The sequence below is a fragment of the Eubalaena glacialis genome, chromosome 1 (assembly GCF_028564815.1).
Source record: "Eubalaena glacialis isolate mEubGla1 chromosome 1, mEubGla1.1.hap2.+ XY, whole genome shotgun sequence".
Lineage (NCBI taxonomy): Eukaryota > Metazoa > Chordata > Mammalia > Artiodactyla > Balaenidae > Eubalaena > Eubalaena glacialis.
This window is the reverse complement of record NC_083716.1, coordinates 13,697,565-13,713,204: the sequence shown is the minus strand read 5'-3', so window position 1 is coordinate 13,713,204 and position 15,640 is coordinate 13,697,565. Positions and strand designations below refer to the sequence as shown.

Sequence of the window (15,640 nt, the reverse complement as noted above, 5' to 3'; positions counted from 1 at the left end):
GACAACCACAAAGAAATGGACAAATTTTTGGAAACGTACCATTTTCCAAGACTGAACCAGGAAGAATTAGGAAATATAAACAGACCTATCACAAGTAATAAAATCGAAACCGTGATTAAAAATCTTCTAACAAACAAAAGTCCAGGACCAGATGGCCTCACAGACGAATTCTATCAAACATTTAGAGAAGAGCTAACACCCATCCTTCTCAAACTCTTCCAAAAAATTGCAGAGGGAGAAACACTCCCAAATTCATTCTACGAAGCCACCATCACTCTGATACCAAAACCAGAAAAAGACATCACAAAAAAAGAAAATTATAGACCAATATCACTGATGAACATAGATGCAAAAATCCTGAACAAAATACTAGCAAACAGAATCCAACAACACCAATTTATGATAAAAACTCTCCAGAAAAATGGGCATAGAGGGAAACTACCTCAACATAATAAAGGCCATATATGACAAACCCACAGCAATCATCATACTCAATGGTGAAAAACTGAAAGCATGTCCACTAAGATCAGGAACAAGACAAGGATGTCCACTCTCGCCACTCTTATTCAACATAGTTTTGGAAGTCACGGCAATCAGAGAAGAAAAAGAAATAAAAGGAATCCAAATTGGAAAAGAAGAAGTAAAACTGTTACTGTTTGCATATGATATGATACTATACATAGAAAATCCTAAAGGTGCTACCAGAAAACTACTAGAACTAACCAATGGATTTGGTAAGGTTGCAGGATACAAAATTAATGCACAGAATCTCTGGCATTCCTATACACCAAGCAACGAAAAATCAGAAAGAGAAGTTAAGGAAACAATCCCATTTACCATCGCAACAAAAAGAATAAAATACCTAGGAATAAACCTGCCTAAGGAGGTGAAAGACTTGTACTCAGAAAACTATAAAACACTGATGAAAGAAATCAAAGATGATACAAACAGATGGAGAAATATACCATGTTCTTGGATTGGAAGAATCAATATTGTGAAAATGACTATACTACCCAAAGCAATCTACAGATTCAGTGCAATCCCTATCAAACTACCAATGGCATTCTTCACAGAATTAGAACAAAAAATTTTACAATTCATATGGAAACACAGAAGACCCCGAATAGCCAAAGCAATCTTGAGAAAGAAAAACGGAGTTGGAGGAATCAGGGTCCCCGACTGCAAACTATACCACAAAGCTACAGTAATCAAGACAGTATGGTACTGGCACAAAAACAGAAATATAGATCAATGGTACAGGATAGAATGCCCAGAGATAAACCCATGCCCATATGGTCACCTAATTTATGACAAAGGAGGCAAGAGCATACAATGGAGAAATGACAGCCTCTTCCATATGTGGTGCTGGGAAAACTGAACAGCTACATGTGAAAGAATGAAATTAGAACACTACCTAACACCATACACAAAAATAAACTCCAAATGGATTAAAGACCTAAATGAAAGACTAGACTCTATAAAATTCTTAGAGGAAAACATAGGAAAAACACACTTTGACATAAAATACAGCAAGATCTTTTTTGACCCACCTTTCAGAGTAAAGGAAATAAAAACAAAAATAAACAAATGGGACTTAATTAAACTTAAAAGCTTTTGCACAGGAAAGGAAACCATAAACAAGACAAAAAGACAGCCCTCAGAATGGGAGAAAATATTTGCAAATGAAACAACACACAAAGGATTAATCTCTAAAATATACAAACAGCTTATGGAGCTCAATATCAAAAAAACAAACAATCCAATTAAAAAATGGGCAGAAGACCTAAATAGACATTTCACTAAGGAAGACATACAGATGGCCAAGAGGCACATGAAAAGCTGCTCAACATCACTAATTATTAGAGAAATGCAAATCAGAACTACAATGAGGTATCACCTCGCTCTGGTCAGAATGGCCATTATCAAAAAATCTAGAAACAATAAATGCTGGAGAGGGTGTGGTGAAAAGGGAACCCTCCTGCACTGTTGGTGGGGATGTAAATTGATACAACCACTATGGAAAACAGTATGAAGGTTCCTTAAAAAACTAAAAATAGAACTACCATACGACCCAGCAATCCCACTACTGGGCATATACCCTGAGAAAACCATAATTCAAAAAGAGTCATGTACCACAATGTTCATTGCAGCACTATTTACAATAGCCAGGACATGGAAGCAACCTAAGTGTCCATTGACAGATGAATGGATAAAGAAGATGTGGCACATATATACAATGGAATATTAGCCATAAAAAGAAACAAAATTGAGTTATTTGTAGTGAGGTGGATGGACCCAGAGTCTGTCATACAGAGTGAAGTAAGTCAGAAAGAGAAAAACTAATACCATATGCTAATGCATATATATGGAATCTAAAAAAAAAAAAAGGTACTGATGAACGTAGTTGCAGGGCAGGAAGAAAGATGTAGACATAGAGAATGGACCTGAGGACACAGGGTGGGAGGGGGAAGCTGGGGCAAAGTGAGAGTAGCATCGACATATATACACTACTGAATGTAAAATAGTTAGCTAGTGGGAAGCAGCAGCATAGCACAGGGAGATCAGCTTGGTGCTCTGCAATGACCTAGAGGAGTGGGATAGGGAGGATGGGAGGGAGGCTCAAGAGGGAGAGGATATGGGGACACATGTATGCATATGGCTAATTCACTCTGGTGTACAAGAGAAACTAACAGTACTGTGAAGCAATTATACTCCAATAAAGATCTATTAAAAAAATAAAAAGCTTATAAAATAAACATTTATACGAATATTAAGCTAAAACTATAACAACACTAAGTGATCCCTATGACATTATAACAACCTGGACATGTTTAAATAGTGCTCGCTCAAGCAGGAGAAATGTGAATATGTATGCCTAAGGGTTAAGAACTCAAGAAACTTCAACTCGTGACAGTAAGCTAATTCAAAACAACGTTATATACATACAAGTGGTCTACGGAAATGTTCTAATCTTAATTGGTTTATGTGCTCTTAAAAATTTGATCATTCTAAAACGTTCCTCTATTTGTTTCAAATCTTCTCATATCACTAAGCGAAGTTGTCACGGTAAAAATATCTCAAGAGGTCTTAAGCCTTAAATTTCCAAAATTGAAATAAATGATAAGCATTTTTTTTATCCTTCCTCCAAAAAAGGGGGCACTGTTATTTGTTCTTCCATTTTCTCTAGAGTGTCACTTTCTTTCTGTTTTAGAGATTACAATAAACCCCACAAGATGAATTTATATTCAAAAGCAGGAAAAATGAAAATACTTAGATTATAGTAGTATCTCCTCTTTAGTTTGAATCTTACAAACTTGTAATCTATATGAATTGAGAGTTCTTTTTTTTCTACTAACAAAAATGTTCAGAAGAAAAACAACAATGTAAGAAAGATTTTAATAAAAATATGAGAAGAATAAAAAAGCAGGAATGAGTTGAAAATAGTAATTAGTAATTTATTCTCTCCTTCATTAACAATTTTAAGTAATCCTTAAACTGTGTGAATAACACATAGCACCACAACACTAAGCAACTTTACATGGTTGGGTTTATAAAGATAGTGACTAAAACACTATTGAGATAGTGTGCTTGTTCCCAAGATTAAGCTGTCACATGGGGAAAGGTGCTGGCCTACAAGGACTAACATAAGAACATGAACTACTGTCCATGCTTTCTCCTTCAACTCTCCAGAAATACTGGTCTTTATTTTTAAATTTTTTGACAAGGTGATACAGTCACAAAAATCAAACAGTATAAAAAAGGTTATAGTGAAAAGTCTGGCTCTCACCTTCACCCCTGTCCATCATCATTAACCCAGTTCCCTCAACCTTTTCCCCATAAAAATTTTTATTGGTTTCTTGTATATTCTTTCAGAGAGTCATTACACAGTTCCTTATTAAAATAAAATAGGATACATATACTTCACAAATTGTAATGTTTTTCTTTGTATTATTTATCTCAATTCAACATGACCTAAATAATGCCTGACTACACTCTCTCAATGCCTTCATGCAGTCTTGGGTTCAAGGCTGACCCAAGGATTTAAGAGAGCAATATCTCAAATAAAGCAAGAGAATGCTGAGCAAAGGAGACAACAATAGCTAGTGGTTAAAAAGCCGCAAACAACAGACATATAATTAATCCATAATCCCATCAGCAACACCAAGACAAAAGAACTAGTTTTTTAAAGTTCCTAGCACAGTACCTATTACACATCATATACACTGCATTAAATATCTGTTCAATGAATCAATCAATCAATCTTCTTCAAGGCTATCTTTGCAAGTTTGGGGATGGGCGGGTGAATAGGTAGGTAGGAATTAACAACAGGAGAGTCAAGAAATTTTGTACAAAGCTGCCTTTCAAATGTTTAGAAGTTGCTAGGATTATTTTGGAAAAGGTAATCCAATGGTATGATTTTGATGCCTGTGAATCTATAAGAAAATTCACTGAAAGAAAGTATCAGTCCAAAATTTCCTCAGACACAGGCCACTTGAAAAACATCCTTCCAAATGATAATATGACAAGCCCAAATTATAATTAGATATTTAATACTTATGCTTACCATAGCGTATTGGCTTAGCTACTTCAAATTCAGACTTATGTAGAACCGTATTTTTATTGTATATATCATTTTACTGTACATTGCAGTCCCTTTTACAAAATTTACAGCATATTCAGTCTTTCTTTGATAAAAGAATTCCCTTTCAACTAGACTTTCTGACATAATCGTACACAATATTGATTCACTCCAAGACTTAAAAAAATATTTAGCATATTATTAGTATACTCAAAATTAACCTATTAGCAAGGATACAGATATATTTGGTATAAAATAAAACCTCTGGACTCAAGCACTTATTTTTTATTATGGGCTGAAAATAAAAATAGAGTGATTAAGCATCAAATAAGTGGTCACAGAAATGTAGCATAAGGATAGCATATTTGTAGTTGGAATGATCAGGAGACACAGTAAGGAGGCAGCTTTTAAGGTGAAGCAAGAAAGGCTAGTCTCAAGGAACAGAAGATGGGGTAGGGCCTTCAGCCAGGAAAATAGTGGAGAGTCAACACAGGAGCTTGGTACGTTAAAATATCTAAGGCAGGGAATGGCAAACTATGGTCCATGGGCCAAATCCAGTCCACTGCTTGTTTTTATACGGCCTGTGGGCTACCAATGGTTTTCACATTTTTAAATGGCTGAAAAAAACAAATCAAAAGAACTTTATGACACATAAAAATTATAAAATTCATATAATAAAGTGTTATGGGCACACAGCCATGCCATGACCATTCATTTACCTGTTGTCTATCTATGACTGCTTTCACACTACAAGGCAGAGTTGAGTAGTTGCAACAGAAACCATGTGAATCACAAAGCCTAAAATATTTACTATCTGGCCCTTTAGAGAAAAAGTTTGCCAACCTCTTCTCTTAGGAAGGCCTATGTGGCTGAAGCACTGTGAGTGAGGGGCTGGGTGGAGAAAGAAACTAGAGAGGTAAAGAGGGGCATGCAAGCCATGAAAAAGATTTGGGTCTATATTCTAAGAGGAATGGGGAAGCCATTAGAGAATTTTAAGTAGGAAAGTGACAATCAGATATGCATTTTGAAAAGCTCATTCTGGTTGTCATAACGGTAACCAGTGTTAGGAGATAAGTAAGGAGGCTAATGTAGTAAGTAGTTCAAGCAAAGTATGAACACAGCTTAGACTATGGGGCTGGAAAATAAAGAGGCTGGGCAAGATTATTTCTGAGATTCCCTTCCAGCTCTAAAATTTTAAGAATCACAGGAGTTTACAAGTCTGGTTTTGCAACTTTCCAGGGTATTTCCAATTATCAAAAACAGTTCTCAAAACTGTTATGCTATGAACAGCTTTCTAATAGGTAGTAAGAAATATGCCAACAGAGCATTATGTATCTAAAAAGTTTGGAAATTACTGCAGGATAAATGATCACCCCCGCCATTAGAATGCTTTCTAAAATATAGTTTGTATTTTTTATAAGTTGGAAAGGACTACTTTTATGAAATTTACAATTAAAGATAATACAATATATATACAATATAATATTATATACAATTATATATTATATTATATAATTATATATTATATATAATATTATATACAGTATTATATACAATATAATATAATATTAAAGATAATACAATTAAAGATAATACAATATAAATTAACACAGTGGGGAATAAACACAAATACTGCTCAAGTACATTTTCAGTGTACTTTCTTTCCTATAATGTAGTAATGACAAAACAAAGAACATACCTGCTACATTCTAACAATGTAACTTTAAGGCGGCCTTCAGTAAGCGCCCATTGTTGTACATGGATATGCTCTTCATCATCTTCTTCGAATCCTTGCAAGGTTTGGAATGGGAAAAACGGCTTAAACCTGACAAAAGTAAAGATAAGTCTAAATTTCTGAATAATAAACACCACACTTTAAAGCGTAATAACAAAACCTACCTGTAGGAAAACAACACAGAACAAACATCTAATACTGCATGTGCCCTATAAAACCAGAGCTTACCACACTCCCCCATAACTGGCAGCAAATAGTGCTTTCTTGGTGGCACCCAGACCTCCTGGTTTTTTGGCATGCCCTCATTGACAAGGCAGGACACCTAGAACAAAGGAAAAGAAAATCTAGAAGCCACCAGTGGGCCCTGAAACTTGGGTGGGACAGGAGAGAGATTCTTTCTGGACCCGAGGGGAAGAGTGTTCCTACAGTAAAAGATCAAAATTCAGAATGCAATGTTCCATGGAAACAATAAAATTGGATAGCAATTAGTACTAGATAATGATAAATAATAATAATAACAACAACAACAATTAACAGCAGCAAAGGTATTTATCAGAGATGTTTACTATTTGCTAGGCAGTGTGCTAAGAGCTTTACATGCTTTATATCTTATTCAATGCTCAAAATCCTGAGTGGGCAATATGATTAACTTCCCTCTCCAGATGAAAAGAGTGAGGGTTAGAAAGGTTAAAGAATTTGTTCAACATTACACAGTGAGTGGCATAACCAGAATTCAAGCTAGTTTGACTAGTTGACTACGTAACACTTCAGTTACCTATGAATTATTCAGGTCTTTATGTGCTCACTGTTAATACTCTTGGGTTTTATGTAGAAGCTTGTGGTGAGTTACAAACTGTAAGCTTTAAAAACTTTAATTTGAAACATAATTCATACTCCTCCATTAAAGCAAAGGACAAAGAAAATGAGAAAATTGGGCTTGAGGGCCTATAGTTTTCAACTAACCTTACACGCTGTCATTAGACATGACATTTGTCTGCTCAAAAGCTTTAATGCCTTCTCACTAACCACACACAGTATATAAGATAGTCAAGAGTTCTTGGCTTCATATTCAAGGTCTACCACGATTAATCTTTCCAATGGTATTTTTCCTTATAGAAACCTTCCAATCTAGGAAGTGTAGTCACCTCATGTACCCAGAAGATGCCATGCATATTCCTGCTTTCAAGCCTTTTGTACCAACTGGAGGTTTTCCCTATTCCTCAAAGCCTACCCAAACCCTAAACACTTTCTATAATCAGCTTTAGGTCCTACATCACAGCAGACCACATGCACTGCTTTCACTCTTCTTTATCTTGCAGTCATTTAAATTGCTGGGCACTTATGCCTTGAAATCTCAAATGTGACCTGGTTTCACAATTATCTTTACCCCTCACACACACTATCAGGACTGAAGTATGTACTGATCTGATTTATAAAAATCCAACATAAAAAATGAAACAAACATTTAGAAAATATGAATAGCCCACAACAATTTATACTGAAAGATACTGATAGAGAGGGAGAAATACTATTTTACGGTTTCCCACTGAACAGGATTAAAGAAAAAATTCTTAGGGAAAGATAAGGAGGTATACAGACAATGCTCAGTGCTTTTCTCTTGCTTCTGGAAACAGATGGAAAACAGAAAGCCCCTTTAGTTTCCTAATTTCCATTGAAATCATTTGATTCAGACAGACTGGCACCAAATTTTTGAGAGGAAAAAAGGAAACTACATTTATCATGTTAATACGATGTTGTAGCTGAGTGCTTTTAATAAACAAGCCTTATGGCTCCTGAAGAACATGTAACTGTCACTCTATTAAAAAAAAAAATCACAAAAAGCACTACATACACTAGCAACTTTGAATATAATAATCCAAGTTTGCTAAATGACAGCTGCTCTATGAATCAACTTTTCTTGTCAAGTATAAAGCTAAAATTTGATTAAAAATTTTCTCACAGGTGTGTGACTTCAATGTTATAAGTAGTGAAGTCTAATTTGGGTTTATTAATGCTTCTAGGGGGTTTGCTAAAAGGATTTATGCACAAAAATAAACTAAAATCAGAAAAAATGTATTCCATTTTAAAATAACACACTAAACAGTGGGATAGAGCTACTTGTTCAACACCCTCTCACCATACACAAAAATAAACTCAAAATGGCTTAAAGACTTAAACATAAGACATGAGACCATAAAACTCCTAGAAGAGAACATAGGCAAAACATTCTCCGACATAAATCGTACCAATGTTTTCATAGGTCAGTCTTCCAAGGCAATAGAAATAAAAATGAAAATAAACAAATGGGACCTAACCAAACTTACAAACTTTTGCACAGCAAAGGAAACCATAAACAAAACAAAAAGACAACCTATAGAATGGAAGAAAACATTTGCAAACGATGCGACCGACAAGGGCTTAATTTCCAAAATTTACAAACAGCTCATACAACTCAACAACAACAACAAAAACAACCCAATTGAAAAATGGGCAAAAGTTCTAAAGAGACATTTCTCCAAAGAAGAAATACAGATGGCTAATAGGCATATGAAAAGATGCTCAACACTGCTAATTATTAGAGAAATGCAAATCAAAATTACAATTAGGTACCATCTCACACTGGTCAGAATGACCATCATTAAAAAGTCTACAAGTAACAAATGCTGGGGAGGCTGTGGAGAAAAGGGAACCCTCCTACCCTGTTGATGGGAATGTAAGTTGGTGCAGCCACTGTGGGAAACAGTATGGAGGTTCCCCAGAAAACTAAAAATAGAATTACCATATGATCCATCAATCCCACTCCTGGGCATATATCCAGACAAAACTATAATTCAAAAAAATACATGCACCCTTATGTTCATAGTAGCACTATTCACAATAGCCAAGACATGGAAACAACCTAAATGTCCACTGACAGATGAATGGATAAAGAAGATGTGCTAAATATATACAATGGAATACTACTCAGCCATAAAAAAGAACAAAATAATGCCATTTGCAGCAACATGGATGCAACTAGAAATTATCATACTAACTGAAGTAAGTCAGAAAGAGAAAGACAGATACCATACGATATAACTTATATGTGGAATCTAAAATATGACACAAATGAACCTATCTATGAAACAGAAACAGAACCACAGACATAGAGAACAGACTGGTGGTTGTCAAGGGGGAGAGGGTTGGGGGAGGTATGGAGTTGGAGGTTGGGGTTAGCAGATGTAAGTTTTTATATATAGAATGGATAAACAACAAGGTCTTACTGTATAGCACGGGGAACTATATTCAATATCCTGTGATAAACCATAATGGAAAAGAATGTCTACGCGTATAACTGAGTCACTCTTCTGTACAGCAGTAATTAACACAACATTGTAAATCAACTATATGTCAATAAAACAAAACAAAAGCTATTTGTTCAAGCTACTAAACAGAAACCAAACATTCACAAAGAACACTTGGTTTTCAAAACTTTTAGTCCAAGTCTTTAAATAGCCCAAACTCATAAAGGAATCCAAACAATGAAGTAGGCTACTTCTAGTCCTTCCTTTTATCTTCCCATTATACCACAAAATCCTTCCTTCATTAGCCTATATCTCCTGTGAACCTATCAACTTAAAAATGTCATTGTTTTCTCACTCAAGTTCCCTTTCTTTTCCCCTCACTCAAACCTTCTTTTACAAGCTATCTGTACTTCCTCTTGTAGAAAACTTTAAAAAACCAACCTGGGAAGATGGACTTTTATAATGACAGCATGAGACACTCCATTGACCTGCTCCCAGTGAAGCTGGTGAAATTATTAAAACAAATATTAAAGCCTCTGGAAATGGTCCTAAGGGCAAACAAAGAAACTTCCATTCAAGAAAACCTATAGAAATATGGTAAGAAAGGTGAGAGTCTGTGGTGTTGGAGCCAAGATTGCTCAGCAGGGAAGAGATTCCACTCTGGACTGCTGAAGCGAAGAACACAGGCTGCCTCACTTCCCCAGCACCCTGTCAGAGGGCTTTCTTCCTGGTTAAGAGCAGGGCATCAATGTTTCTCATCTGGCCCTCGACCACCTATTACTAGGCTGAGTTCCGGGAAAGAATGGTCAAGAAGTTGGGAGCTCCTTTCTTTGACCGAGTTCCCACTTGAGAAACAGAGACTCTACCTTGGGCATAGCACGCTAAGAATACTGAGGCCTTGATTGTCCTTGCCCTGGCTCATGAAACAGTGGTTCTATGCCAAGAGAGGCAAGCCAAGAGAACCTCAGGCTGCTACCACCCCTCATCCCACCTCCATCTAGTGTCCAACAGCTAGAGTGGGGGTTTCACTCACAGAGAAGCTTGCCATTGTCCCCAACCCTAGCTCCAGAGCCCTGGCTCAAAGATTTTGCTGAGGGAGAAGGAGAGGGAAAGGCAGGACATAAAACAGCTCCTAAACTCTTCCCACACTTTGACTGGATTTGTGTGTAGAACAATGTCCCAGGGCATTGTTGAAAACAAAAGGCACAATGTCAGAGACTTAACACTCCACTAAAATAATCCAGGCAAATCACTAAAACACAAATAAATAAATAATAAATCCTGGGAAAGGGGGACCAGTATCCAGAGTTACTACAATATATTATCTAAAATATTTGGTTTCCAACAAAAATTATGAGGCATATAAAGAAACAGGAAAGCATGATCCATAAAGCAGAAAGAAAGCAGTCAACACAAACTGCCAGTTAAAGTGACCAGGTATTGGACTTAACAGAAAAAGACTTCAAAATAGCCCTTACAAGTATGTTCACAAAAAATTTTTTAAAGCATGATTAAAGAAGTAAAGGGAGGTATTATGACAATGTCACATCAAATATATAATATCAATAGATATAAGAATAATTTTTTAAAAAAACAAGTGGAAATTCTGGAGTTGAAAAATACAATAGGGACTTCCCTGGGGCGCAGTGGTTAAGAATCCACCTGCCAACGCAGGGGACACAGGTTCAATCCCTGATCTGGGAAGATCCCACATGCCGCGGAGCAACTAAGCCCGTGTGCCACAACTACTGAGCCCGTGCACCACAACTACTGAAGCCTGCACGCCTAGAGCCCGTGCTCTGCAACAGGAGAAGCCACCGCAATGAGGAGTCTGTGCACCACAACGAAGAGTAGCCCCCGCTCACCGCAACTAGAGAAAGCCCGCGTGCAGCAACAAAGACCCAAAGCGGCCAAAAAATAAATAAAATTTAAAAAAAAAGTAAAATGCAATTTTGAAGTTCACCAAAAGGGTTCTGAATAGTACATATGAACTGTCAGAAGAAAAAAAAAAGTAGTGAATTCAAAGACAGAGCAACAGAGGTTATGTAAGCCAAAGAACAGAGGAAAAAAAATGAAGAAAAATAAACTGAGCCTTAGAGAAATGATACCATTAAGTATACTAACATACACATAAAGGGAGTGCCAGCAGGAGGGGAGGGGAGAAGAGAGAGAAGAGCAGAAAAAATATTCAAATAGAGGTAGGTAGCTAGTAAGCCCCAAAGCCACAAATTATGTGATTTCATTCTTATGAAAATCCAGAATAGAGAAGTCTATAGAGACAGAAAGTAATCAGTGGTTGCTTAGGGTTGGGGGTGGTAGGTGGGCTAGGAGGATGATGGGTTGAGGGTATGGGGTTTTGTTTTTGAGGTGATAAAAATGTTCTAAAATGACTGTGGTGATAGTTGTAATATATCTGTGGTACTAAAAACCACTGAATTGTAGGTTTAAATAGGTGAATTATATGGAGTATGAATTATATCTCAATAAAGCTACTTTAAAAAAAACTTAACCCAGTTACCCAAAGATAATTGCTCTTGTCATTGCTTTGGTATATAAATGTTTAGTTAGAATTATCTGATTAAAGAAACAAAACCATAAATGACACAGCTCCATTAAAATAACTTAAAGCCCCTTTTAAGGCTTATGAAAAACACAGATTTGTTGAATGGCTACCATACCAGGTACTGACTGTATAAAGCATTTATTTGCTCACTTAATCCCCCCAAACCAGGCATTAGCACACTGTACATAAGGAAACAGTCCTAGAGGTCTCACAAACACTATACACTGGAGCCAAAACTGGAACCTATATTAGTTTCCTAGCACTGCCACAACAGAATATCACAGACTGGGTGGCTTAAAAAACAGAAACTTATTTTCTCACAGTGGAAGTATAAGATCAAGGTGCCAAGAGGGCTGGTTTCTGGTAAAACCTCTCTCCTTGCTTACAGACAGCCACCTTCTTGCTGTATCCTCTCACGACTTTTTTCTCTGCACACATACTCCTGGTATCTCTTCCTTTTCTTTTAAGGGCACCAGTCCTATTGGATTAGAGGTCCATCCTTATGACCTCATTTAACTTAAATTACCTCCTTAAAGGTCCTATAACCTCAAATACAGTTACACTGAGGGTTAGGGCTTCAACATTTTGGGGGACACAATTTGTCCATAAAAGAACTCAAATATAACTCTGGAGCCTCGTCTATAGTTCCTGAGGCTGATTTGACTACCGACCTGTTTTCTGCTGGAATACATGCTCTAAACCTGGTCTGAAGTTATCTGACAAGGATGGTCATGGTTTCACATATATTACTGTGCTTGATCCTCACTCACAATAACATGGTGAGGCACGGTTGCAAATCATTTCCCCATTTCACACAACAGGTTCAGAGAGTACAAAGAGCCTTGCTGCAGACTGCATACTTTATTAAAAAGTTACATGAAGATATATGCTGGCAAAGTGAGGGCCTAAAGCAAGAAAGAAGAAAGTGATCCAGAAAATAGTGGATCCAAGTCAAGAAGGCAATGATGTCCTAAACCCAGATGACAGAAGTCTGGCAAACCAAGAGAGAAGTCCAATTTGGGGAAGGTGATGAAAACTCCAAGAAGGAGATCTCCAGGAAATAGGGAATGAATAGAAGAGGCAGAAGACATGAGAAGGAAGAGGTTCACTTTTTCAATTAAATCTTGAAGATTTGGTTAAGGCAACTTGGTAAGAGAATAAAAAAGAATTCAAACTTGACTCTAGGAACGTAGTGCTTTAATGGCATAAAGATTTTGAAACTGGAATCTAGAAAAGGAAGCATAAACTTGCATATTAGGCAGCTCTGCAATAAAAAAAATTGTATAGACGTAACAGTAACATAAATATTTCAATCAAGGAAGATTTAAGTCTGAACAGAACATAAATGTTATTATATATAAATAAGGATGTAGTTCAATGAATGAATTGAAAATAGTGACATAACTAGATTGGGAAAAGACAGAAGGGAAGGTGAGAGAGGATATCACTTAGCTAAATCTTCATCTATCTTAGCAGGAAGTCAATCAATAGAAAATATCTAAAGTCGCTGAATCAAGACAGCTGTATGACTTTGTTGAGCAAAATATAGGTAACATCATAATTAATTACTATAGCTAACATTTACTGAGTACTTACCACATAATAAAAGTCATTACTGTTATTAATTCTCACGATTCTATGAGATAGGTACTGTAATTAATCTCCATTTTGTAGATGAGGAAATTGAGACACAGGTTAAATAACTTGTTCAAGGTTACACAGTTAATAAGTAGTGAAGCCAAGAAAATAATCTAAGCAGTCTGGCTTCAAAACCTGTGTTATTAATCACTGCCTCTTAAAAGTTGTTAAAAATAGAAATAGTACTTATGGTTGCTTCTGAAGAGTGTGACCTAGGGGAGGAAAGTAGAGGGTTTAGGGAAGTAATTGTTGATTTTAATTCTAAGTCCTTCTGTTATATTTGATTTTTAAATTATGTACATTAACTCAAATGAAAAGACAGACAATATCAAATGTTGAAAAGGATGTGAAACTGCTAGTGTGCCGTAACTACTTTGAAAACTGTGTGGCAATTATCTGCTACACAGGGATAGATGCTTAACCTATGACCCAGCAATCCTAGATATCCAATAGAAATATGCATAAATGTTCACCAAAAAACATGTATAAGAATATTCATAACAGCAATATCCAACTGTCCATCAACAATAGAAGGGATAAATTGAGGTACATGTGGAAGACGCCACAGCAAATATAATAAACAAACTACATCAATACACAATAACATGGATTAATCTCACAAACATACTGTTGAGTCAAAGAAGCTAGAAAAATGATGAGTGTAAACACTATGGCTCAATTTATGTACAGTTAAGAAACAGGCACCTCCCGGCCCCGCACCCAGAGCAATGGTGGTAAGAAGTCAGGATAGTAGTTACTCTTAGGCAGAGCAGGGAAGGTAGCGTAGCATATGAGGGACTTTCTGGTTGCTGGTAATAATTCTATTCCTTGTTCTGAATGCTGTTTTGTTCATTTTGTAAAAATTCATTGAACTAAATTTTTACAGTGAGTGTACTTTTTTTTTTTTAAATTAATTAATTAATTTATTTATTTATGGCTGTGTTGGGTCTTCGTTTCTGTGCAAAGGCTTCCTCTAGTTGCGGCAAGCGGGGGCCACTCCTCATCACGGTGCGCGGGCCTCTCACCATCGCAGCCTCTCCCGCTGCGGAGCACAGGCTCCAGACGCGCAGGCTCAGCAGTCGTGGCGCACGGGCCCAGCTGCTCCGCGGCACGTGGGATCTTCCCAGACCAGGGCTCGAACCCGTGTCCCCTGCATCGGCAGGCAGATTCCCAACCACTGCGCCACCAAGGAAGCCCAGTGAGTGTACTTTTTAAGCAGTGAGTTACACTTCAGTAAAAGTTTAAAAGAAAAAACATGTTTAATTTAAAAATATGGGTTACTCTGATAACATTTTTAAAATACACATTTAAAATTTTACACCTACAAGAGACGCCAAGCCTTCTTCTCATATGTGGATCTGAGATACTCTTTTTTAACATCTAAAATATGTTTTTGCTCCAAGATGTTTCTTCAAGACTGTTCTATAAGCACCCTGAATGCCAGCTGGTGACATCTCCATCACATGGCAGCAGTAAAACCGTTTGCAAACACTGTGATCTTTAGAGAAAAAGGGTTTACTACAAACCCAATATAAAAATATTCTGCAGTCTAAATCTACTCTTAACTTCAGCATGGGTTCTTGTGTCCTTGCCAAAATAATAAATCTGCTAGAGTTTTCAACTCAATAAAAGGGAAAACTTTCTAACAATTAGAGCCAGTCAAAAAGGACACAACTGTCTCAATGCACTGCATGCCTTCTATCTCCAAAAATATTCAGGTAGAGGTTGGATGAGGCTTTGTCAAGGAGGCAAGGTGTTGTATAAAGAACACAAAATTTAGGGCTTCCCTGGTGGCACAGTGGTTGAGAGTCTGCCTGCCAATGCAGGGGACACGGGTTCGG

The 15,640-nt window shown here is 36.8% G+C and overlaps 1 protein-coding gene across 1 annotated transcript in view; it reads right to left on the bottom strand.

The window, feature by feature from the left end:
- The window catches only part of PDZD8 (PDZ domain containing 8), an 88,699-nt gene that overhangs the window by 54,167 nt on the left and 18,892 nt on the right, over nucleotides 1-15,640 (bottom strand). The window contains exon 2 of the mRNA XM_061190983.1: nucleotides 6,279-6,404. Within this exon, the coding sequence (XP_061046966.1) occupies nucleotides 6,279-6,404 (126 nt within the window). The remainder of the gene's footprint in view (nucleotides 1-6,278; nucleotides 6,405-15,640) is intronic.